This window comes from Hippopotamus amphibius, chromosome 10 (genome assembly GCF_030028045.1).
Source record: "Hippopotamus amphibius kiboko isolate mHipAmp2 chromosome 10, mHipAmp2.hap2, whole genome shotgun sequence".
NCBI lineage: Eukaryota > Metazoa > Chordata > Mammalia > Artiodactyla > Hippopotamidae > Hippopotamus > Hippopotamus amphibius.
This window is the reverse complement of record NC_080195.1, coordinates 72,634,967-72,661,824: the sequence shown is the minus strand read 5'-3', so window position 1 is coordinate 72,661,824 and position 26,858 is coordinate 72,634,967. Positions and strand designations below refer to the sequence as shown.

The window sequence follows — 26,858 nt, the reverse complement described above, 5'->3', positions numbered from 1 at the left end:
AAATTTAGGACTCAAAGACACCACAGGCTGTGATTGGGCAATAATATCACAATTAAAGAACACGAAGCACAGGAAAAAGCAAGACATGAATGAATCAGAAGAAACATCAACAACAAATTTAGAATCCCAAGGACTGAATATGTTAAAGAATAGAACAGCTATATATGGAATGTTAAAAAAATAACAAGTGCAATCATGAAAGTGAGAAAGAGACAAGAAGAATGGGCATATTGGGGGGAAATGGGACTTCTAAAAGGAAAAAATATCATTATTTTAAGAGAAACTTCAACAAAGGGATTAAAAAGTCATATTGTGTGTGTGTGTATAGATTTATACATATGATAAATGAGATAAAAAGAGACCCTTAGCAAAGAGACAAGTAAAAGGAAAATATAAAATAGGAATAAAAAGATGTGTTAGATAGAATAACAAAATCTAACATATACCAAGCTGGACTTTAAGAAAACACAAACGGAAAGGATACAGACCATGTAATACTTACATGAATAATGGCTGTAAATTTTCTGGAACCAATGAATCTACAAAGTACAGCATATCCAAAACAGGAAAAATAACATCTCATATTTCTAGACATGTAGAATGCGTGAATTCTATAGTAGAATTGCAGAACATAAAAAATATAAAGAATGGGGATAATTTTAAAATTAGTGAGACATGTAGAAGAGACCATTGACAAAGGAACAACAATTTGAATTAAAGCAGACTTCTTAGCACAAGAGAAAATATAATATTTAAGAATATTATCTTCAAAGTTATGATCGAAAACATTTATCAACCCCAAATCATCTAGGAACAAAGGTGAAAAAAAGACACTTAGAGAAAAACAAAAAGAGTTCATCACCAAAAGAACTACCATAAAGGAAATCCTAAAGGATGGAATTCAGTAAGAAGGAAAATGATTCCAAAAGGATAGTATAAGAAGCAAGAAGTGAATAAATTAAATAGTAAACATATACATAAATGTGAACAAGCATTACATGTATAAAATAATATTTCAAGAAGAGAACTTAAATACTGGATAAAAATAGCATTCATGAGTCAAAGAAGAAATCATAAAGGAAATTAAAGTATATCTAATTGAATGATAATAAAAATATTACATAGCAGAAAGCAAGCCATGCTGTGTAAGCAGTTCATAAATGGAAATATATAACAAGTTCTCTTATTACAAAATAATAAAGTTCAAAAATGAATGAGCTGGGTATCCTGCTTACAAATTTAGCAAAAGAAAAAGAAAAGAAAGAGCCCAGGGAAAGTAGAAGGAAAGAAATAATTATAAGAGCAGAAATGGGAAAATAGAAAACAAACATACAATAGAGACCCACAAAACCATAAGCTGAAAAGAGGAATTGATTATATAAACTTTAGATAGACTGATCAAAATAAAAGGAACAAGAAACTAAAAATTAATGAGAATAATAATGGTGGTGGAATAACAAATATTGTAGGGATTGAAAAGATAATGAGTTTACCAAGACCAGCTCTTTGCAAATAAATGTGAAACCTTGCAATAACATCACAAAAATATTACTTACTAAATTTGACTGAAGAAATAGATAACTTGAATAGTTATTCAAATAGTTGCTTATTAAATTTGAAACAGTAGATAAAAATTGTTCAAAAATTAAAAGCTTCTGGCTGAGATGGGTTTTTTTTTCTTTAATTTTTGTTTTATATTGGAGCATAGTTGATTAACAATGTTGTGTTAGTTTCAGGTGTACAGCATAGTGATTCAGTTACACATATACATGTATCTATTCTTTTTCAAACTCTTTTCCCACTTAGGTTATTACAGAGTATTGAGCAGCATTCCTTGTGCTAGACAGTAGGTCTTTGTTATCCATTTTAAATACAGCAGTGCATACATGTCAATCCTGATTTTAGAACTCATTTTACGAAACTTTCAAAGAACACATCATTCCAAACATATGCAAACACTTCTTGAGAACAGAAAAAAAGAGAGAATTCTCTGAAATGTTTGAGAGAGATGTTATTCTACGAACAGAATAACTTCCTAACTAAAATAGGGCAGCAGAAATAATAACTACAGGCAAATATCACTCAGAAGCATAGTCACAAAGTTCCAAACTAAATATTAGCCAAATAATTCAGCAGATTATTAAAAAAAAAAAAAAGAAAAAATGAGTAAATTAGCTTTATTTCAGGAATGCACTGGGTTTTAACAGTAAATAATTTATAAATGCAATTTGTCATGTTAGTAAATTAAAGGAGAAAGCTTTCTATAGATGCAGAAAAGGCATTTAATACTAATTCCTATTCTTAAGTATTATTCTTAGAAAACAAGGAACATAAGATAGCTTCCTTAAGGTAATCAAAATTAAGCAAATATTCTTCTTAGTGGAGAAATGTTAAACTAAATCTCCGATAAATGGGAATTACATAAAAATGTCTATTAACACTGCTTCTATTAAGGATTGCCAGGCCTAGCCATTTCAATTAAATAAAAATAAAATAATAAAATCATATGAATTGTAAAAAGAAGTCTCACATTATTCCAGACGATATGAAATTCTCACCAAATTTACATGCGAGTTGTTTAAATAATAAGATTGTAGCAAGATGTTACTTCAAATACCTTTCTGCACACCAGCAGCAAAAAGAAAATATAATTTTTATAGGAATTACATTACAATAGCAAAATAATATGTAGAGTATTTAGGAATAAATCTAAAATATTTTTCAATATAGGCAAAACAATTTTAAAACTTCATGGAAAGATTTTAAGATGCTCCAATAAATGGAAAGTTCACACTCATGGATAAGAGTCTATCATAGAGAGGTTGCTCTTCCCCAAATGATATGTAGACTCTGTGCAATTCTAATAAAAATTCTAGCAGGTCTTTTTGTAGAAACTGACAAACTGATTCTAAAATTGGTATAGCAAAGAAGAAAAAGGGAGGGCATGAATGAGCATGACATTTTTGATGAAAATAAGTCAGGGTTACATGCCTTGACAGATATTTAAAAAAAGCACTCTAAAGTATAGTCATTAGGCTGAGTAATATTGCTGCAGAATGAGAAAAAGACCAACATATCATAACGGAGACCTACACATATATGAACCTGTAACATATGACAGAGGTGGCACTGGAGATCATTAGGAAAAGTATGTCTTATTCATTAAATGGTGCTGGACAATCTATATTAGAAGGAAAAAGGAAAGAAAAAGAAACTGGATGCCTACCTCAAACCATTTATAAAAATTAAGTCCAAGCGTTCTAAGGATGTAAATGTGATGGGAAAAACTTTTTACGTTTTAGAAGAAAAGTATGGAATAATATCATTCTTACCTTGGGTAAGGAAAATATTTCATAAATGAAATGCAAGACCTTACACTGGAAGAAAATTTAGTAACTTTGATTACTTTCATTTTAAGAATCCTTTCTTTCCAAAGACCCTAGTAAGACTGCAAAAAGACAAGCCACAAACTGGGAGAAGACAGCTGCCATGTTTACAACTAGCAAAGGATTATTATGCAAAATACATAAAGAAATCCTCTAAAACAATAAAAAGAGCAACCCAATAGAAAACATCAAACTATATAAGAAAAGATGTTCCACTTCATTAGTAGTAAGGAAAACGTGAATTAAGACCACAATGAGGTAATGTTTTACATGTAACAGGTTGGCAAAAATAAAGAAATCTGACATTTTTCAGAATTGGAGATGATGCAGAGCAATATGAACTTTTACATTTCTAGAATCAGTGTAAGCTGATAAATCATTTTGGGAAATAATTTCATCAGTTTCTACATTTTTATCTCCAATGACCCAGCAGTTTTATTGCTATGTGTATATCCTAAAAATCTTACATATGTGATCAAGAAAATGTCCTGCAATGTTTGAAACATTGTTCAAAGAAAATCCAAACTTTTATTTTCAGAAAAGATGTAAATAAATTGTATGTTGAAATAAGTCATGTATATTAGCAAAAATGAATGAACATTATGTACAAATTACATGAACGTAATGTACAAGTGAACACTATGAAAAAATGCAATGCCACAGTATAATAAACCGTAGAAACATAATGTAGTCCCAGAAGACTCCATACAGTGTAACAATATTTATAGAAAGCTCAAAGACATACAAAACTAAGCAGTGTATTATTTATGCACTCATACATGTGTGATAACATTTTTTAAGCAAGGATATGACCAATGCAAGGATAGTAAATACCTCTGTGAAAGAGGTAGGAGCTTGAATAGGAAGAAACAGAGCTAAATCTGAGTTAATGGTACCACTGAGACAAAAAACAGTTCATATGATATTGCTCATGGTGCCCCAGAATTTATATTAATATAGTGTATGTTAAACTAATGTTTCTCAAAGTGTACTGTAGAGCTAGTCTTAATAGATTTATTTCTTTAATCACTGTAGAGTTGCATAGTCAAATCAATTTGGAAAATGTAGCATATATCTTCCATCTCTGGAGTTTAACAAAGCACATGGGCGTAATTAAATGCTTGGGGGAAACCAGCAGCAAAGTAACCTACTTAATTTTATTTAACCTTGTGCTTTCCAAATTTATTTGACTCTGGTTGCAGACGTCAGAGTGCATTACTTAGTTCTCCCTTCAAGAGAGAGCCTGCTGCAAGGAAGGTCTCCAGCTGCTGTGGGATCCACCATTCCTCCTGAGCCCCTGGTAGTAGAGCAAAGCCTTTCTTGATGAATGGAGAACTTGTTTGGGGCTCCCATATATACCTGGCCAAGAGATTTTCAGAATTGCACTGCTATCCGAGGCATTTTCAACCCAATTCTATCTCTTCACCTCTCTCTTCTCACAGGAATCAGACTTTCACTGTGGTCTGAAAGCTCTCCTTGTCCACTTGATCCCTTTCTTTGCACAGATTTTTAGCTGCACAGGTATTTCCCTCCAAAAATATCTTCACTTTCAACATCATTTTGGAATCTGCTCCCCAGAAGACTCAAACTTACACAATCATAAAGCTTTCTTTTTTTTTCTTTAACTATAACAACACATATACCTTGGACATAATGTTGCATGCAAAACTCTGAGAAGTACTGCTTAAGCCAAACTCCTGCTACCAAGCAAGGAAATTATATAAACATAAATGTTTGTTTTAGCTCACTCATACTTTTATAGTAGGAAAATATTATTCTTAAATGATGTATATATCTTTTTTTCCTCTTTATCCTTTGTTTTTTACTTTCAGAATGAGGGGTATGGAAAAATAATCCTCAGTGCCAAAGGAAATCAATCCAACATTTTTATTAAGTAACTCTGCCATTCTGATGTGTAGTTTTGTTTATTTCACTGAAGCATGAATTTGAAGCAAGAGCTCTAAGGAGGAAAAAAAAGCAAATATCTTTTGGTCTATTTCTATAAATTTTTAAATATTGCCTAGTTTTACATCTAAATCAAATTAAATAATTCATTAAAAAATTCTTATTCAGACAGATGAAAAAATCAGAAAAGTAGATATAGTTTATTGGGCATCATAAAATAGTCCATGCCTCAAATAATCTGTAACCAGAAACATTTTTGACAGCCTCATTCCTTTTATATTTAAAGAAAAAATTTAAATGATTTAACAAGTGAGGGAACTATAGGAAAAAATAGTTCCAAGAAACCAATAAAACCAAAGTCTCTCTGACTTTGAAACAGATACCTAAAAGTGTCCTTGTGGGAGTCAATTTTTCCAAGGTGAGAAACTGAAATGTCAACAATGTTTAAAATATCTTAGGACATCATTCATTCATTCATTGAAATAGGCTTACCAAACTTAGATGGCAGATACCCATGCTAGGTATTGTAGATTTGTGTTAGAATAAGCCTCAAATTCTGGAACTTAAAATAATTTAGAATTCATTTTCAAGTACTTATCATGAATAGAACATATTTGGTCTCAAAATTATGATTTGATTTTTTATTCAGAGTAATTAAATAATTCTTTTGGATGAGTGTATTCAAATCAAGATTAAATTCATTATTTTAATAAGATAAAGTTAAGACGAACCTCTCTTCATAAAGCATTCATATTGGCTACTTTTGAAAATGCATTTATCTTAATGGTTTCAAAATGTCCTTTTTCAGTACCCTTATAAGGGAGGCTGAGTTAGCCTGTTAATAGCTTTACAGTCTTTCAAAGACTACACCTGCTGCTCATAAAAGCATTTGTGTTGCTGCAAAATTTGACTGTGTTTTAATGTCATGTATTTGCAGTGACCTTGTAGAATCCACACTGATCTAATATTTTTGGGAGAAAATAAATAAATATAGGTATCTGCCCATTTACTTGAGTATATCATTGGAAAATCAGAAAATTTCATTATTATGAGTTCTAATATTTGAAAAGTTGTTTTCCTTTAATATCTTTAACTTTCTCGGTGAACACTATTTGAATTTAAGTGTTTATTCTTGAAATTTTGTCTCGATTTATATATGTTGAAAAAGACAGGTTTATGTTCCTATATATGTGTATATTTTAATTAGAAACTGAGTTAAACACTATTACACATAACATTTCCACAGAGTGATTGAAAAAGTAATAATATTAGAATTAATTTAGATACTCCTTAAGCCTTTAGTAATAAAAAATCATTGTCTGTAATTAGAAAATGTAAAGCTTTATCAAAGGAAGTATTCTGCAATTCTTCATGGTTGAATGAAGTATAAATTAATTGTTTTTGGCTAAGTTTCAGTTAGCAAAGGCAAAATGCTCCCAGAACCTATGTTTCATCCTCCTATATCACACAAGGACATTTAAAGAAGGCAATCAATGCAATCATTATTTGCATATGTCCCTTGATTCTTGTAATTTCTTGGGGTAAATCACAGCAGATAGATGGATGAAAGCTTTCTAATTTAGTTATGCCCGAATGTGTATAGCTATTACAACTCCTGCTGTCAACAACGCCTTGGTAATTTTCTTCCTATTTAGTGAATTATGTATGATAACATTTTTACGTTAACATATTTAACAGCTGCATATTTTTAAAAGACCACCATATAGTCCTTCTGAAGACTTAGTGCAATGGTTGGTTAGCACAGTGGCTAAGGTTTTTCATTGCTATCCATCTGTAACATGACAAATAGGTGGAGGTAGTTGACAGATGTATAGTGCTTCTTAGCTCCTGAAACACGTCATATTAGGGATTATTGCAAATCACTGTTTTTAATCTCAAAATGGTGCCATTGTACCAGTGAAAGCTACATTAACAACTAGTCAACTGGTCATGTCCACAAATGCAAGTAACTGACTAGAGGCCCAAGTAACTAACTCTAAAGGAGAATCTGTCATCTGAAGAAATTTCTGGACTTTGGTGTTATTCTCACCCATAGATATCAAGTACACCCCAATCATATGAGGCATCAGACTCCTGGGCATTCAGCTGATTTTTTCCTACTAACTTCATTGACATGGAATTAAAAGATAAAAGTTTCTGTAGTTCTGAGTGATTAATTTTCCAAATAACCAATGCAATTCCCATCTACTAACTCAGAATATAATTCATTATTAAAATATTATGTCTTACTCTAAGTGACGGATGTTTCCACCAACTACATAGACATCTATTTAATAATACCAATAGCAACAATAACTATTCTATCTGTACTTGAAGAGGATGTTCCAGTTTAGAATATGCTTTCATATGCATCCTTATTTGATGCAACACAACAATATTGTGAAGTGGATGGAGCTGAGGTATTTATTTTTTATCTGAGTGTGCTGTGGCTCAGTAATATTATGACATGCTTACGTTCATCTGTGAGTCACAGAAAGACAGCACGGTATGTCTAAATTCCAACTCAGTACTTTAATTAGTAAGGTCATCATCAGTTTATCAGTAAATACAGACTATCCTGTTGGGATTATAACAGAATTAGTAATCTCAGTTTAAAGACTTGAGAAGCTCTTAGTTTTTTTGATCTATAGCATAGATATCCCCCTAGACTCACTATGATAGAAAAATTGAAATGAAAGTTCAAATAAATGAAATTAGTTTGGCTCACCCTTTCTAGTTTGCCTTCATACTTAATTTTTGTGACAAAAGAAATAACAGTTCCATTCTTCCTAATGAGCCTCTTGCCTTATTACATTGTAAAAAGAGAAGATGATTTGATAAGTACTCAAAATCCTATGAAATAGTAAACAAAATATAATCTATTTACACCTTTGTTAGACTAAGTATTATGAATGTCAGTCTCATACTCTGATTAAGATTGTGAATTATTTGCAGTATATAGAATCTAGATTAACTTTTTTCTTTACCTCTGTTTGTCAGTATATTAATAAAAAGGGAATATAAACTCTAACTTGCTTAATATATAAAGTTCTTAATGATATGTAGCTGTATTGCAATACTTAATATTGGAAGCTACATACACTGGAAGCTCAAATCCCAGCTCTGTCACCAATTTATTGAGTGACCTTGGACAACTTACTTGACCTCTCTGTATCTCAGTCTTGTCATTTATAAGACCTACTTCACAGAGAATCTTTGATCATTTCCTGGGTATTGGGAATGTTTATAGAGCCTGCAGCATAAGAACTGTGAAAGTGTTAACATTAAAAAAAATTTAACTATATTATGTTCAGTTTATACTTTCAGTGGATTTGTTTTGACTACTTTAACCTGTTGTTTCAGGCCTACAATTTATCTGATTCTTCCAAAGAATCAGATGATTGGAATGTTAAGTTGATTAAGTTTTGTGTGTTAAGACAATCTTCAAAATACCATCACCCAATCTAGTGACAAAAAATAGAATCAATTAACTATTCCATATTAGATTGAGGTCTATGAAATGCAGGTTAATGGTCAATCTGCTTGTTCCAGTTACCTATTACTGCATAACAAACTACCCCCAAAATGTAGTGGCTTAAAAATGACAGTTAATAAGTATTACATCTCACGAATCTATGGGTCAGATGATTTGAACAGAACACAGCAGGAGCATCTCATCTCTGCTCCACAATTTCTGGGACCTCAGTTGGGATGATAGAAAATAAGCTGGATTGGGAACACCTGAGGAATGGCCGTGCTTAGGATCTCACCAGCATCCCCTTTTCCTCCCCCTCTCCCTCTCCTCCCTACTTCACCTCCTCTCTCTCCAAGGCTCCAAGTGGCTTTTTGGTCTTCTACGTAGCTTGACAGTCTCAGGCTAACCACACTCTTCAGATTGCAACACAGAGTTCCAAGCAAAAAGTGGAAATTGCCAGTTTTCTTAGAGACTGGGCAAGTAATTGGCAGTGCCTCACTTTGACACTTCCTTATTGGTTAAATCAGTTACAGGCTAGACGAGATTCAAGGGGTAGGGGGCAAAGATCTAACTTTTCAATGAGAGGAGTATAAGAATTTGCCACCATTGTTAATTTGCTGCACTACTTGGTTTTAGAGCTACATAATATTACATTATATGCTTTGTTTCTAGTTTGTACTAATTTTAAAAATAAGTATTTTTCAGTACTGGGCCAAAGCAAATTTATTAATTTTGAATGTGTGTGAAATTCTAAAAATTTAAAACTATTTCAATAATTGTATCTGGAGATATTATAGGGTAAAAAAATAGTTAATTTAGGAAAGTAAAGCAAACAAAACAAAACAAAACAAAAAAAAAACAGAAAAGAAAACTTCCACAAAGAAGTTTTTCAGTTCTTTGAATCTGGACTCTGGACTATACATTGGGTTATGCCAATGAGATCATTACAAATAAAATGGAGTTATACAGACCAAATTACCCAAACTTGAAGATAAGGAGATTTCTGCATGTGTAAGGAAAAAGCATCCATTACTAGCACCACCACTTGCAGGTACCAACTGCATGAACACTTAAAATGGGCAACATTTCTGGTGATGACCAGAAACCAAAGGCTTCTTCACTGTGGTCCAGACTATATTTTATTTTACCCTAAATTTAACTTATTGCTTCACCATAGATAATTTTCTCTCTTTCTAATTTGATTTCAAAACTAGTTTATATATGGAGTAAGTAAATAATATACATCCATTGTTTGATAATGATGCAGATTAAAATGAGCTTGAAAATGAGCTTGCTTTACCTTGAATTCCTTTTCTTCCTTATAACTTCCTTTGGCTTCAAACACCAGCACTGGAACTAGAACCGTATGTGTGTGTGTGTGTGTGTGTGGCGGGGGGGGTGGGGTCTGTGGGAAGCTGTCAATTACTACAGTGTTTAATATTATATTACTTATTCTGCATCAGTGATGAGATATTACTCAGGTTCAGTCACAGTATCTTGATAAACCTATATTTTATTATAAATCTTGAGGCATTCATTTGATACACATCTTAATTTGATACACTAGCCCTCTGAGGAAATTTAAAGGCAATGACTGCCTTAGAGCATTAACTGAAAATATTGAGTTATTTAGAGCATAATGGGATGCTTTTCAAGTCGAGATGATATCTCTTTCAGAGAAGGTTTAAAATCTCTATTTTGGGGAGGCAGGACTTCATTCCTTGAAACCTAAATTATGCTTTGTAGCTTTGTACATCAATCTTAACAGATAGCTTTGTTTCAGTTTTGAACGAAACAAATATATGTCATCATATCACAATTAAGACCCATCAACAAATATAACAAAAAAAATTAAAGTTTCACCATGGCAATAACATACATTTAAATGGGAAATATAAAAATGAAAAATAAGTTTTTAGAAAGTGTTTTCTTCCTATTCTAAATGAAGCTAAGGCATTTTTATGCTTGTACATTTAAATGAATTTCTGCCTCCTTTTCAATGCAAGAAGCAGCTTTTAGATCAGCATGTTTTGTGGCTGATTTGGACAACTGTAAGACTTTACGGATACTCAGAAAAGATATTGTTTTTCCATGGAGACTTCTACAAAGCGTTTTTGTTTTTTTATTCTTTTTTCTTATTCTACTGGCAATTTCGCTCTAGTGAAATTCTTCCCTCTTTATTATTCTTATCTATAAATCTTATCTTCCTTATTATTCACTTTAATTATGTCAGAATATCTAGCAGTGAAGAAACAGTTTTGGAGGCCAGTCACCTGCATTTACTGTCTAGTTATTTCATTTTCAAAGACTTGTTCTCTACTGTTCTTCATATTTCTTACCATATAATTCAATTAGTACTAGTGTGAGAAAATTTAACTGCTCTATCTTTTTCTTTTCTAAAAAACATGTTATAGCTTCTAGCTTTATTTTTTTAATCCACATTCCACAATTAGGAAGAATTAATCAAAGCACCATGCATATGTTGCCTGTCTCGTTTTATGCCACTCCATTCAGCCATGTTCTTCCAATGGTTTAACTTTGAAAACATTCAGTTTGGCATTTGGAATACCATTTATATTTGAAGAAGACAACATATGTGTGGTAATGTTTCCAACGATGCTTGGTGTGGTTTCTTCCTCTTAGTGGCATTTATCGATAACTTATCCTAATTTTATGATAAAAGTTGTTTTTTAACTAGCTTTGATATAGATATTTTAGTACTTAACCTAAACTACTGACATCAGCAGAAATTTGTAAACTCTCTCAAAAATGTCTAAACTAAGTGTAATCCTCAAATATTCTTATAGTGATTATAATTTCCTTTTCATTTCTCCCCTTTTAAATAAGTTTATCCATACTAAATACTTCAGTAAATATGAATTTTTAAAATATTTTGTTCTATATATATTCCCTCTTCTTTCTATCTATATGTTATTATTCTTATCACCAAATTTATACATGGTTTTAAAATTCTTATAAATTACCCAAAACCTTAAGAATGAATGATAAAGTTGTTTGTCTATGATATACTCTTAAGAAAATCATTCAGGAATTTTGGGATGGAGGCACTTTCTTCAGAGACAGGTATCAAGCTTTAAACATTTAATTTCCACTTGAACACCATTATAAATATTTATAGAGTAGCAGAACATGGAAGAAAAAGCTATATCCCATTTATACAAAGGTAGGTTACACGAAGACAGATGGGAAAGTTAAAACTGAATAAATATTAAAATATATATGTATTAAAAGATATTTCAGCACAAATCTTAGGTTTTTCAAGCATATTGTTTTGCAAAACATTTTTTGACAAGTGAAATCTTGGCTGTTCTCCACAATGTTCTGAAAAAAACAAGCCAGCTATACTGACTTAATATTATTGCATTTTGATTATTGAAGTACCATAAGCCAGCAAAACAATTATTCTCATCTCTCATTTGAATTATCATTAATTTATGCAAACTAATTTTAAATTGCTGTAACAATATGTATAATTTGAAAGCTAAACATGTAGAGAAATTAATTCATTAATTTATTTGTTCACTATTTTTGGCTAATGTGTCATGAGAGCTTACAGTATGCTAGGCACACTGCATTAAGCAGTGAGAATGCAGAGGTTGACAGGCAAGCAAAACACATAACAAAATTTTTGAAAAGACCTCTCACAGCATCAGCAGAACTACCTCAAGGCAAAAGTCTATCATTGCCCTAGATTAAATGCACCACCTGTTTATAATAGGTCCTAAAAGAAAGAAATAATGCTAAACACATCTGCTGGAGCCTGTAAAAGGGTTTTACATATTATTTGGCTTTTTATTCTTACAATAAGCCTGACCCTTTGAGATGGTGTAATCTTCGCAGTTTTCATAGACAAACTGAGTACAGCTAAGACTCCATTGGTCTCATTCTAGCACCAGTATGTTGTAAAGGTCACACTGTAACAATTTAGCCATTTAAGTTTAAAATAAAGTTAACCACTATTTCAAGCAATTAATTATCTATGGCTAGGTTATCTGTTTTCTGAAAATTGATTATGAATGCTTAATTCTAGATCATTATACTTCTCCCAGCAGGTGTACTTTACAGCCATCTCCTACTATTGCTCAATATTTAATGTTCAAGGAATGCATTTAATTTTCATTTTAGGTGAAACAAGATACTCTTTGGAGGTAGTAAAAGAAAAAAGTTATGAATGCATTTAAAAGTGATTTAGGATTATCTCCTGTTTTGTATTACTGGGGATAATCAAGAGTTGTTTATAGTAAATTATAGCTGTGGTATACTAAATGATACTTCTCCAAAAGTGCAGTCAGAAAGTAGTTGTGTACTTAGAATATCTGCTTCTATATTTTTCTTACTTGTGCTTAATTTGTAATTTTGTCATAGCAGTATTAAATTTTTACTTAAAAAAAAATTTCAGAACACCTTACCCACTAACTTAGAACACCCTACCAACTGGCTTGTTAACCCCTTCTCTCCCCAAACTAGAAACTCCCTCTTGTGCACTTAAATGATTGTGAGAAAAGAAAGCAACTCTTTTGGTTACCAACGACAAAACCCAACTCTGATGATTATTTAAGGTTGTCAAAATATAGAATCCAAGGCAGAACAGAATGTTGTAGACTCAGGAAGGCAACGATCAGAAAAGCTGAGATTATTCAATGTAATTCTCTCTCTGTGTCTTCTCATCATGGATTCAGTGTCACTGGAGAAGAAATCCATAATTATTTTCACTTGCTTTTATCTCTGGGGAAATCAGCTTGGTTGGGCACTACCCCATTTTCCCCTGATTGTGGGGCTAACTTAGATCTGGTCATAGGAGGATCAGTGTGAGTTGGAAGCCAAGATAATCTTTTCAGTTAATCCTCTATGAATTTCTAGGTAGACAGTCATAATTAGCAGAGAGAAAATGATGGTTTATTACAGGTCAATCATTAGAAGAGACATTTTCCACATATTAAAAAAAACTATTGTTTTTAAATTTCAGTAAAATAATTACACTTTCAGAAGAACCTATGTATCTTATGGTGTGCCTAAAGTAGAATAAGATTCTCTTTCTAAAGAGCTCTTAAAAAAGGACTAGATAAACACTTCTTTGGGATGAAACAAAGCAACTGATACAAGAATGGAAATAGATGACTTTTTAGGACTATAAACTTTAATACAAGTATACCCGTTTTACAGATGTGCTATAACTTCAGTTCCTGGGCTCACACAGCTCATTCTGATGCTCTGTTTTGCAAATCCTACAACTGGAGTACACTAGCAGTTGATGACTCTCTCAGAGATTTGCTCATTCTAATTAAATTCAAAAACAAACTGAAGAATCAAGCGGAATGCCCATATATTAATTTTAGGGAAGCCTGTCCTTTCCAGGAACAAATATATTCATTTCTACTTCTACGGCTCTCAGGAATCCACATTAGTAATCAGGAGATCACAGCATCAAAGTAAAAATATGAAAAATCTTAAGGAATCTTTCAGCCAGGGTATGATAAGTACCTACCCCCAGGTAGGGCTCATTCTTGTAATGACCTATAAAATAAAATCCATCAAATTCAGTGTCTCTCTTCTTTGGAAAGAAATTGTTAAACTCTGGCAGGATCTAGTGCACAAGCTTTCCTTTTCCTAGGGTCATGTGAAATAACTTCCTTTCATTCAAGTAAAATATTTTCAGATTTGCTAATACCATTTTTTAGGCAGTAAGATTCTTTGATAACCTTTCAAACTTTGTGTTTCTAGGCTATGCAATCCTTGCTTTGTCAGGGAAAATATCATTCTACAGGTAATGAATCATGTTCCTAAATGTGGTTTTAATTTGTTTAGTTTTGAGAGGATTATTATGGAGACATCTCAAGAGTCTTCTATCATGAATTGTTTGATGAATGTGTGTGTGTGTGTGTGTGTGTGCCGCGTGTGTTTGAATGTGTGATAGAGAGGCAGGGTGAGAAAGACACAAAAATGGAAAGAGAAAAGAGACAAAAAAAATGACTTAGACAACCCCTAACAGAGCTATTAATGTCCACTTCTTTGTTTTCTTAGGAATCTATTGCTTTAATCTCCTAGCCAGTAGAACAAGAGTTTTACCATTGGCTTAATTAGGACGTTGCTAGTTAAAAAATAATGATTGTGGCAGTAGAGTGCTAATTTTTAATAGCAGTTTTACCTATCGTTAATGACTTAAACTTGGCATGACTTGAAAGGATAAAGGAAAATCCAACAATGCTTTACTCTGTCCTCTTAGTACTGTTCTGTGAAGAAAGCCATGTAGGGTACCATCATACATCAAAAACTCTAGAAGAATCTTCTGGACCTTATGAAACAAATTCTATTCCCAGACCCAAATACAAATATTTTACATTCCTTGGAAGATTGGGTGAATTATAAGTCCCTTGGAATTTCCTGGAATCTGTCTATATGACATAATATCAAAATAAAAAAAAATGTAAAGGCAGATGATTGGATGTGTTAACCTTAGAAAATAACTTTATCTTTGAAATTTTCAATGTTGAAAATTGTTTCTACCACTGAGGAACTATTTCTATAAAAGTATTCTAATGCCATCAAATCATTACTATCTGGTTCACAGTCTGTCTTAAATTTAAAGTTATTTCTGGTGATTAGATAATCAAGAACATAAAGTGTGAGGAAAAAAAAAAAAAAAACACCTTGGCTCAAAATCTAATTTATAAGCATTTTTGCCCTGCACATAACTGCCTAAATTGGGGATAGTGAAAAAGCACAACTTTAACAGAAACCACTGACTCATGTGACTAGTGTGACTTGCTTTGATAAAAGTTACTTATTCTTTCTGCACCAGTTTCATCATATACTAAGTGAGACTAAAAATATTACCAGTTCTTCTTACTTCATGAGATTATTATGAGTATTACATAAAGAATGTGTGTGAAAACACCTTGCAGATTGTAAAGCATCGCATAAATCGTGGTTGTTATGATTGCTGATATATATTTAGATCTGTATGTCTGTAGAAAAAAACTCTACAACATAATTTCTAACCATATATATAATCCAATTAGTTTAAAATTTTTTTTTAAAAATACAATAATGTGGTAACATCTTATGGAAATCCCCCTAGACCCAAAGACTTTAAGAGAAAGCAAACCAACTAAAAGATGACCACATTGTGGGCCTATTGAATCTACTTCTCTAAGTGGGACTGGTAAACTTAAGACAGTAAGTGAGGCGTGATGAGAATCAGTCACAGCAGGAGCGGACTTGTATTTCTAAAATACAAAAATTATAGAATATATTTGCTTAGGTAGAACTTTGGTGATTATGTAAGCCAAATCTACTATAGTGCTCTAGAAACTTACCCATAGTGAGCAGTCAGTGAATGTGGGTGGAATGAATGAATTTTCTGTATGAGCAAATCAAGAGTCTTGAAGGTACATAACAGAATCAGAACTGAAATTGAGCCCACGACAGGAGAATTCCAACCCAGAATTCTTTACATGCTGCCTTCTGTTGAAACAGACCATATTACCTCTGGTTGCAGAAAGTTGCAGCCATAGTGACTGGACACCTGAGCCTATTTCTTTTCACTAAGTTAGTTTTCAGACTGAATGCTAAGAGGGTCCAGACTCTAGTAAGGACATCCCTATTAGTAACCATGAAGAGCTGATATCTATGGAGATAAAGCATACAGTCAGTATTTTAGGTAAGTGAAAGGTTCAATGTGACAATAAGATTAGACTCCCAGGAAAACCTAAATTCTCGGCAGCTGGGAAGAGGCAATTGCTGGGAAGGGGCAATTCCTGAGTCTAAGTGGCAGGATCTGCCCTTGAAAAGAGAACCTTAAATAAAAATCTACATCTCTAAAGAATAATACATGCATATTCTCTTTGATAGTGAATGCCCTTTGTTCACACTATTTAGTTCTTTTTCTTGTTGTTTGTTTTATAAATTTATTTATTTATTTATTGGCTGCATTGGATCTTTGTTGACCACTTGCGGTATCTTCTCTTGTTGTAGCGCACAGGCTTTAGGTGCGCAGGCTTCAGTAGTTGTGGCACATGGGCTCAGTAGTTGCAGCCTGAGGGCTCTAGAGCACAGGCTCAGTAGTTGTGGCGCATGGGCTTAGTTGCTCCACTGCATGTGGGATCTTCCCGGAGCAGGGCTCGAACCCATGTCGCCTGCATTGGCAGGCGGATTCTTAACCACTACGCCACCAGGGAAGTCCCCACACTATTTAATTTTGAACTGTGTTTTTGGTATATGTGAATACAAATATGTAAAATAGAAATTGTATATACATTTATTTTAGGAAATGATATACATAACAGTACATTAAAGTGCATTGCTACTAAATGTTCTGTCTCATGATTGATACTATTATTGATGCTCATCCAAGGGGAAGTAGTGCAAAAACTGTTTCACGTTCAGCCAGTAAGCATTAATAGAGAAGACTGCCAGTGCTCTCCTATCCATGGTCCAGTGTACTTTGCAACCCATGGGGTTATGTCTTTGGAGCTTCACTTTATACCATTTATTTACTGCCTGACAACCTGTTTTGACCCTTAAAAGTGTGTAAATAATAATCTTGGATCTGCCACAAAGACTAAAAAATAGTGTATTTATGGAAATCAGTAAATTCTTACAACTGGTTGATAATATAACATGAAAATTTTTGAAGTACAGTAGTGCAGTACTTAGAGTGAAATTTGTAGATTTGAATTGTATTTGAAAAGATGTACTGACAATTAGTAAGTTAAGCATGAAACGTAAGAAGTTAGAAGACAACGTAACAGAAAAAAAGGAAGAAAATAATTTATAGAGCAGATATGAAATGAAATAGAAAACAAAGAAACAATAGAGAGATAAAGCCAAAAGTTGGTTCAAAGCTCTGGAAAGCTTCATCAAGAAAAAAAGAAAGTACTAAGATGAATAATATCAAGAATGAGAAGATTTTACTATGGATTTAGCAAGGGTGAAACATTTGTGAGATAGTTTTATTAACAATGGAATGTATTATCTAGCAAAGTTGAAAACATACGTATACAAATAGCAATTCCATATGGCACAAACTCTAGAAAAACTCTCACACATACCCTATTCAAGCATGTTCAGAATTGAGCCTCCGTGGATGAATAAAGAGATCTAGATGGCTCTGAGGCAAAGCACTGTCTCTACCTGGTGACAACTACTTTGAATTGGAGTTGATACGTAAGCCGAAAGGCAATTAGCCAAAGTTCTGGGACAGTAGTGCCCATGCTTGTCATGGATAAGTGCTAACTTGATTTCCCAAGAGCTTGGAAACACCAGGAGGAGAGAGAGCTGCCATGTACTGGAAGGAGGACTCTCATGACTGGTCTCTGAGCTCTCTTCCTTGGCATCTCGGAGGAGGCAAGATGTGAGGCAAGGCAGCAGCCACCACGCTGCTGTGATGTAGGTTGAAGGACCACGTAAGCATACTTCCTACTTAATGATTTTTATTCCAGGGATATAGCTACAGATACACTTCTGTATAACAGCAGACATGCTAAAAGCTATTTGCAAAAGGAGTCCTTTGCTCCCTGTAACTTTACTGAGTAATAAATTACTATTTAGCTTTGTTTCTGGGAAGCAGCAAAGACATAATGTGTAATTACTATGGGGCCATTCTAAGTAAATTTTTCAATCTGTGTCTTCTCTCTTTAAGGATAAGGTGAAATTCTTTTTTTTAAGGGTTTTAAAATTCTCTCAATCATAGTTTCATGAAATGCTACTCAGAATATACCATAACTCTTATGTTGCAGAAAATTCTGTGAGAGGTGGAATACTCTCCTCTTGTATGTAAGAATGAACAATCCAAAAGTTTTTACAAATTTCTACCAGAAACAGTATCATCTCTTTCAATAGTACACAAACTCTTTTTCTCCAGAATATGGGTGTTAAGCCTCCTAATTATAAAGACCTTGATCTTAGAAAGCTTCTTCTTTAAGCCCTTTGCAGATAATTACTGCCATTAACGATTTTATAGATTTTATTTTCTTGGATTTTATAGCAGGCAGATATTTATTTACTTTCTAATCTAGAAATGACCTAGGGATAAATATAACTTGCAATTTATCTGTTTTGTCTTTTTTTATTTAAAATGTTGCTATTGTTAACTAATTTTTCCTTTGTACTTTGTGTTTAATAAACAGTTCTATTTGGGGAGTAGATGACAAATTCAGTTCCTTAACTAGACACAGAATGACCATGTAGCATATAAAATTCTGACAAACAAGTCCATAAAGTTTAAAAATTATCTTTAAGGTAAGGATTTTTTTCTCAAAAGTAGCTTAAGGGAAATTATTTTCATATTTCTAAATCTTATAGCATCACCAGCCAGTAAATGCAATTTGATACACTCTGCATGTATGTAGATTTTTATAACTTCATTTGTTAGTCTGGTAGGTGTCCTGAACAACAGATATTTTCAGGCAAAGACTAAAAGAAATCTTGATGGCAATACTATAGGTCAAACTTAAGCATCAAATGAATGATTTAATTAACGATCTTGAAAGTCACTTCCATCTCTGAGAATCTCTCTCTTTAAATATTTTATAATGAGAATAGTGGAGAATTAACCCAAGGGCCTGGTGGCCTAATTTGACCTATGAATTTTGAGTTGTTCACACAAAAATACTTATTTCAGATACCCTATAGAGCACCATTGTAAAGTTATTGAACAATAGCTCTATACAAAAACAGTATTGAGTTTGTGTTCCCACTACCAGCATATTGTGGACAGTCTCTTAAAGGCACAAGTAAATTATTCTGAGGTGGTAGACAAGACAGCCCACTTAAGAGACCCTAAATGACTAGGGCATTCAGCCAGTTGTGGTTCCTGTTGGTGAGGAGAGGCAGTTTGGCAGTTAACTGCAGGTGACTGGGTACCAAGCCTGCAGGCCTGCCTGGTTTCTTGGGTGTGCTGTCTTTCATACCTTTCTGTGTCTTTGATGCTCCCTCACAGGCAGACTGTTTTAAAATGTACCTCACAGTCATTATGTATCTTGTACATCTTTACAAAATAAACTGTAGTATTTTGCGGAGGAGTTAATTCTCCCTCAAAGGAAAATTTTCGTCATTTTATGCCTTAAGTTGCATCAGCTTCATTGTTACTGCTGGGGAATCACTGAGTTTCAGAACAATGCAATTGATTTGGGATAAAAGATTTCAAACTTTAAAAAGCAATTAATTTATTTTTCCTTTCACCCACAGGTCTACCCACGGATAGCGCCGGCATTTTGGCACTACCTGCGGGTAGAAGTGAGTAGCGGGTACTTGAATTCTCCCACCCTTGCTCCTTGCACTCTGCTGGTGTGGTCTGATCTGATGTGCCCATTTGTTCAAGATTCAGCTGCCATTCTGTGTAAACGTGCTCTCACGCCACCACCATTCCTTAGAGTTGGGTCAGAAATCCAAGTCACCAAAAGTACAAGTGCAGTTTATATAAGATAATCATCTTTCTTAATAAATTTCCAAATCAAGACCATATCATATGCATCATAATTGATAAATAACTAAACACTAAATTATGGGAAACCATGCTTACACCACTTCTTTAATCAATATTTTTGATAGAGCATAATTCCTCAGCTTAACTTTATAATGTCTCTAGATAAAAGTAGAATAACTCTGCTTAATTCCCCTTCTCTTCTTTTCTGTCCTCAGGAGCATGAGCAGCTCACCTATTCCTCCACGAGGTCCAAGGCCCCCAGTGTCATCATCACAGGTCTCAAGCCAGCCACCAAGTACATTTTTCATATCCGAGTGAGGACAGCAACAGGATACAGTGGCTACAGTCAGAAGTTTGAATTTGAAACAGGAGATGAAAGTAAGTTTCACACAAAGATATAAAGTAAGATGTTAATTTAGTGTGGTTCCATTCTGACCTGGTAGTTGAAAATCTAATGTCCCAAAATTTGAATAGTCTCATCAAGTAGGATTCGGTTCATGTAAGTACTCATACAGTCATTTCAGTTAATGCTTTGGTGCTATCGTTAAACATTGTCATGAAATGCCTTGCTCTACCACAATTGTAATGTGGCCCAAATATGTCTCTTTATGCAGAATTCATCACTCAGGCCATAGCATAGAGTGTCTCAACGGGTGGTGTTAGCCTAATTGTTCGCCAGTCTTGGCATCATAATGGGATACTAATGAATACTTGGAAGAGAGTAAAGCCATGAGCAAATGGTTTTAGCAGTTAGTTCAAAATTGTACAGCTTTGGCTTGTTATATTAGATCAATAAAAGCAGTGGTCAGGAGACAAACTCCACTGAAATGCACATTAGAAATTTAAATATAGATGCATGGGCTTGATTAGAAAATCAAATTAATATCATAGCCTCAATGTATTGAAAACCAAAATGGGAGATGAGGGGAGTGAGGTGTTCCAAAGTCATGCAACATAGCATTAAATGTCGTGTTCATTCTAAACCCAGCTGTACCATTGAATTATTTTTTTGATTTTAGAAATCCATCACATTGCTGTCTTTGTAAGGATAAGTGGCTTTTGCTATGTACTTTGATGGAAAAATATCTAAATATCTAATTATAATAAAAATATGTTCCCATCATTGTTAAAATACCTGTATTTGTATAAGAATTCAAGAATAGCAAATTTATTGTAAAAATCCTTTATGAATAACAATAATAACAGCTACCATTTATTGAGCCTCTCATAGGTGCCAAATATGATGTGCAGTATTTTACACATGTTATCTCATTTAAATATATCAACATCCAATAAGACCAGTATTATTTTCCTGATTTTACTTATGAGAAATCAGAAGCTTAGGGAAATTGAGCAACTTGTGCAGATTCATGTGGCTGGTAAGAAAGCTAAGCTAAAATTTGAAACTGAGGGTTGTCTTCTTCCATGGCCTGTGCTCTTAACTACTCCACCATCCTGCCAAGTCCTTTCATTTGAATTATAAAATGCCAATGGTAAGACCTCTAATTAAGCCACAGTTCCCCCAGTTTACCACTCCCTGAAAGTGAAGCTATGTGAGTTTCTAACTACATGACAGAAGGAGTGTTTTTTTGTTGTTTTTACAGTAATAAACAATATTGACCCATAAGAAGTCTTTCGTTACAACTCTAACTAAAAAGTGGAAAAGCACCGACATATTTGATTAAGAAGGAACGCAGCTTAGGGAGGGGAAGTAAACTAATGAATAAAAAGAATATTTTTAACCTGAATGTTTAATACCAGTGGTAGTCATTTATAATCCCTCTGTAGACTATTGACTTTTCAAGTTAGAGATGAAATTATTGGGAGTAGAGTGTAGTTATCACAAAGCAAAACTCCATAATCAAAAATAATATAAAATATTCAAAAAGTGTCCCTGCTATGTCCTATTGATTGTTATTTTCCCTGCCCACATGTCAAGACTTAACCTAGATACAAAGCCAAGGACACAATTCAAGAAAAGTTTGGTCCAGGGAAGAGTCACATCTTGTCTTGTCCAGGGTGTGTTTATTGCATCTTATTTCACAGATGAAGAAATTCACCTAACTTTTTAAACATATGACATTTTTGAATATTATATCATCAAATCAGAAATGTACTCTGACACTGATAGGTCTATGTCTAGATAAGTCATTTACGTTCATCTAGGACTTTTAGACAAAGCAATCTAGTCTAATAAGGAAACAATAAGTTCTGATCTAAATATTAAAAAAATTTATTTGGTTTTAACTCTAAATTTCAACTCATTGCACTTTCAGGATTAGAATTCTTTCAGATGTTATGTAGAAGATAAGTGCTTTGAAACTCCTTAGCAGAAAGGTCCCATACTTACCATGACCCAATATAATACTGATTCATTCAATGAAAAATGTATAGGATAGTTAACATGTGCCATACTCTGTGTGAGGCTCTGGGGATTAAAAAGTAATAATAAGATCTACAACCTCTGCCTTCGCATAATTTATAGTCTAGAATTGTGGGAGAAAAATGAAAGTTTCAATAAAAAAATACAGGATGGAATAACATATACTACCAGACAGATATACAAAGAGTGCTGTGAATGCATAGAGAAGCCCTAATTCTGCATGAATAGATCATGAAAGGCTAGAGGATGAGAAGCAGGGGCTCATTCTTGAAAAAACAGTGATAAAAGAATCGCAAAAGCACTGAGGCCTGAAACAGCATGAAAAATTTAAAGAAGAGCCAACTATTTGATGTGACTGCAGTGAGGAGACATGAAAAATAAAATGGTGGGAGCTAAAAGCAGAGAATTATACAGGGGCCAAGAACAAGATGAAGTTGCTCGTTTGGCCGTGTTAAGCATATTGGGCTTTATGAAGATATTGAGGATTCATGGGAGGATTTAGGGAGTAACATGACCAGTAACATGTGCAAGACTGTCTGCTGAGCAATTTACACAAATTATCTTTTTAATTCTGACAAGATTATAACTCTTTTTAGAAACTTAAGTAGCTTCACCAACATGGGATAACCAATGAGTGGAGGTGCAGGATTAGAACCCGAGGAACACTGACAGCAGCAGCAGCAGGCAGCAAAAACCACGTTCTGAATTACTGATTTGTAAATGTCATGAAAGTGACTTTTATTACACCCTTGAAGAGACAATGTTTGAGAAGAGTCTGAAAAATATGTTTCTGTAAACCTGGAGTTTGGGTGCATAGAGCGGCTTCCCAAGTCAATTTACAGCCTGAGGGAAAATCATTTAAAGGATCATTTTTTATCTGGTTAGCTTTAAATTGCATTTTCAAAGCATGCTGTTTATATCCAGAAGAGAATTTCAATGAATAATGTCATAGTAGGATATGGGTAGGTTTACCATAAATTCAGGAATATAATGATATGAATTCCAACTGACAGCATCAGTCTTTTTCTCTATATGCCCTCCTAGAGCATCTTTAAATTTTTATAGCTTTTGTTTTTCAAGTACTATCTGAACTACTGTAATGTCAGCTTTCTTATTAAGTTCTCTCTTGTGTATTCTGTTTAATTAATTGACTTTATAATGCATAGAGATGGGGTGTGAAGTTGGGAGCTGAAATTAGGTACTCTCTCATTTGATGATCCAGTTCAAATTTTTTTAAATAAGCAAAACAAAGTAGTTTGCAATGTAATTCTCTTTAGCCATACCTATTTTACTTTGTTCAACTTTTAGTTTGCTAACAACCAATGAGACAATAATATAAAATATGAAATAATCCTTTTTCAAAATCATAATGTTCTTCACTGATTACTTGTGCTCTACAAACACAGTGGCTTCTAAAGAGCTATCACCATGTTTTTTAGACCACTGGTTGGATTTTTTTTTTCCAGAGTCAGAATATGCTAGTGAAAATTGGCCAGCAAGTTTAAAGAGGACTATTGTGACTGTTAGCACTGTAAAAGGAGCCTTGAACTATGGCTATTGGGATCCTCTTTTCCTAAGTCTATCGAACAACCTCATTTCATATGTTGTATAGGAAGAGAGAGAGAGGCAGAAAGGGAGAGAGAGAACTGATTGATAGATGTATAGATAAGTAGGTAGAAAGTCAGTTACGTATAGTCACGAAAGACTTTCCTTTTGTGTTTCAATACTGACATTTCATATGTCTGCTCATCTCTCTTAGGACTAATAGTATATAGCTAAATATTATGGTCAGTAACGGCATTTACTGAGTGGCTGTTGTGCACAGGTCTTTGTATCAGCTACTGGAATTGATCCCCCCACCTTTCGGGAATAGGTTTAACAAAATTACATTAAACTGCAGAATCGGTAGTAAGAACACAGAATATATAAATATTCCATGTGGATCTTCTCGAAAGATAGGTGAACAATGGATTGGTGTTAGCCAGAAGCTCTCTAATATAAGAATTTTCTCAAAATTAATATCAAATCCATATTATGCCCCCAAAATATCAAACACACACACCCACAGTGCATGTGCACACACGCGCACTGTCGAGTAGAGGCCTTTTCGGCTCATATGGATGAAACAACAGAAAATTTTATCTGCCTCATATTTGTTTCTATTTCTGAGCTTATTTTCTGGAGAAAGTGTACTTCTTTTCAATGAAGAAAAAGATGAGAATTAAAATTGAAAGTTAAAAAAAATAAAAATAGAATTGAAAAGTTATCTATATAGCCAATAATGTTATCCATCTCCTTACAAACTGCTTGGAAAACCATATTTGATTCAATTTTAACAATAATCTATTAAAATCACACCTACATTGTTAAAAAGAAATAATTTAATGATAAGGAAGTCAAACATTTGTTTTTATTTAAAACACCACCAAGATTTATCTAATATTCAAATGCATTTTAGAGAAACAAAAAAAAAATACTTTTATGGGTTCTTTTTTAAAACCAAAATAAAACATACCCTGCTAGATTGCAGTCAGCTTAAACATTTTACTTATATACTGTGAAACAGCTTGTGAAACTATCAAAAGGTAGCAGAATCTATAGCTTAAAGCCAATTTTTGAAAGAAAACTGGAATTTTACACATAATTACTGCTTCCATTGCCCTAATGGTTATCCCAATGATGCAGGAGAATTAATACACAGCCAACATAAAAGCAATGCATTCCTTTTCCCTGAAAAGATTAATTACACCTTAAATTTTAACAAAGTGTAAATTTAGGTTTTTACCTGTAAGCTCCGTAAAGCACTTCTGTAGCACCAGAGCCACATCTGTGAACATTTTAAAATATACTATTATTTACCAAAAGTAGTAATGATAGACTAGATTTATATCACTTAAATAACCACATAAAGATCATTATGATCAACATTAACTAACCAAAGTGTAAATTACAGAATCATGGTGAGTGTTTCAAATTAGAATCTTATGTCATGTCTTACACATTTATACAAAAAGTGTGATATAGATACAAATGAATAAATTTAATTGCTTAGCTATTTTGAAAACACCCATAAAATTTAGCTATTTTTAGTATGGTTTCATATTTAAGCAATTTGATTAGTTTTAACAATTTATGGATGGAAGTGATCCTGAAAATTAAGGTGCAAGATTGTGTGTTTAATTACTTCTTCCTTAATCTATTTTTCATGCCCTCTTTTGACTAATTTTTCTATACTCAACTTTCTACACTTAAAAACCCCAAGTCGAGAGAGAAAAAGATGGCGGCGAAGTAGAGAGACGTGGAGTGCATCCCTCTCCACAGATGCATTGGGAATGCACGGAAGGACACAGTCATTCCCACAGAGAACCAGCTGAACACCAGCAGACGGCCTCGGACACCGGAAAGGGCTGCGGAGAACCTGACATAGCCGACTGAATATTCGTCTACTCCAATACTTGGACATTAGTCTGAGGCTTGGACAGTCTTCTATAAACACCTCTATCACCAGGACAAGCAACCCCAAAAGCTTGGACAACCATGAGGAAACAAAGAAACACCATGCAGGCAAAGGAGCAGGAAAAAAACCCACAAGACCAAATAAATGAGGAGGAAATAGGAAAAATGCCTGAAAAAGAATTTAGAGTAATGATAGTAAAAATGATACAAAATCTCGATAACAAATTAGAGAAAGTACAAGAAACAGTTCATAAGAACTCAGAAAAACAAACAGCAATGGATAACAAAATAACTGAAATTAAAAATACTCTAGATGCTCTAACCAGCAGAATGACTGAGGCAGAAGAACGAATAAGTGAGTTGGAAGATAGAATGGAAGAAATAAACGCCACAGAGCAGGAAAAAGATAAAAAAATAAAAAGACTAGAAGACAGCCTCAGAGACCTCAGTGATAACCTTAAACGTACCAACATTCGAATTATAGGCATCCCAGAAGAAGAAGAAAACAAGAAAGGGTCTGTGAAAATATTTGAAGAGGTTCTAGTGGAAAACTTCCCCAACATGGGAAAGGAAATAATTCACCAAGTCCAAGAAGCACAGAGAGTCCCATACAGAATAAACCCAAGGAGAAATACACCAAGACACATGTTAATCAAACTAACGACAATTCAACACAAAGAAAAAATATTAAAAGCAGCAAGAGAAAAGCAACAAACAACATATAAGGGAAAACCCATCAGGATAACAGCTGACCTTTCTACAGAAACTCTGCAGGCCAGAAGGGAATGGCAGGATATACTGAAAGTC

General features: G+C 33.6%; 1 protein-coding gene across 11 annotated transcripts in view; it reads left to right on the top strand.

Annotated features, from left to right (window-relative positions):
* Nucleotides 1-26,858, top strand: part of EPHA6 (EPH receptor A6) — an 868,712-nt gene that overhangs the window by 563,015 nt on the left and 278,839 nt on the right. For 8 of the 11 annotated variants that reach the window (XR_009047653.1, XR_009047652.1, XM_057696163.1 and 5 more), the window contains 2 exons: nucleotides 19,975-20,022; nucleotides 20,428-20,590. Coding sequence is in view for 9 of the 11 variants with exons in the window: in XM_057696163.1 (XP_057552146.1) it covers nucleotides 19,975-20,022; nucleotides 20,428-20,590 (211 nt within the window). In the remaining 2 variants the exon portion in view is untranslated. The remainder of the gene's footprint in view (nucleotides 1-19,974; nucleotides 20,023-20,427; nucleotides 20,591-26,858) is intronic. The other 3 variants (XM_057696167.1, XM_057696160.1, XM_057696158.1) reach the window with 1 other exon arrangement.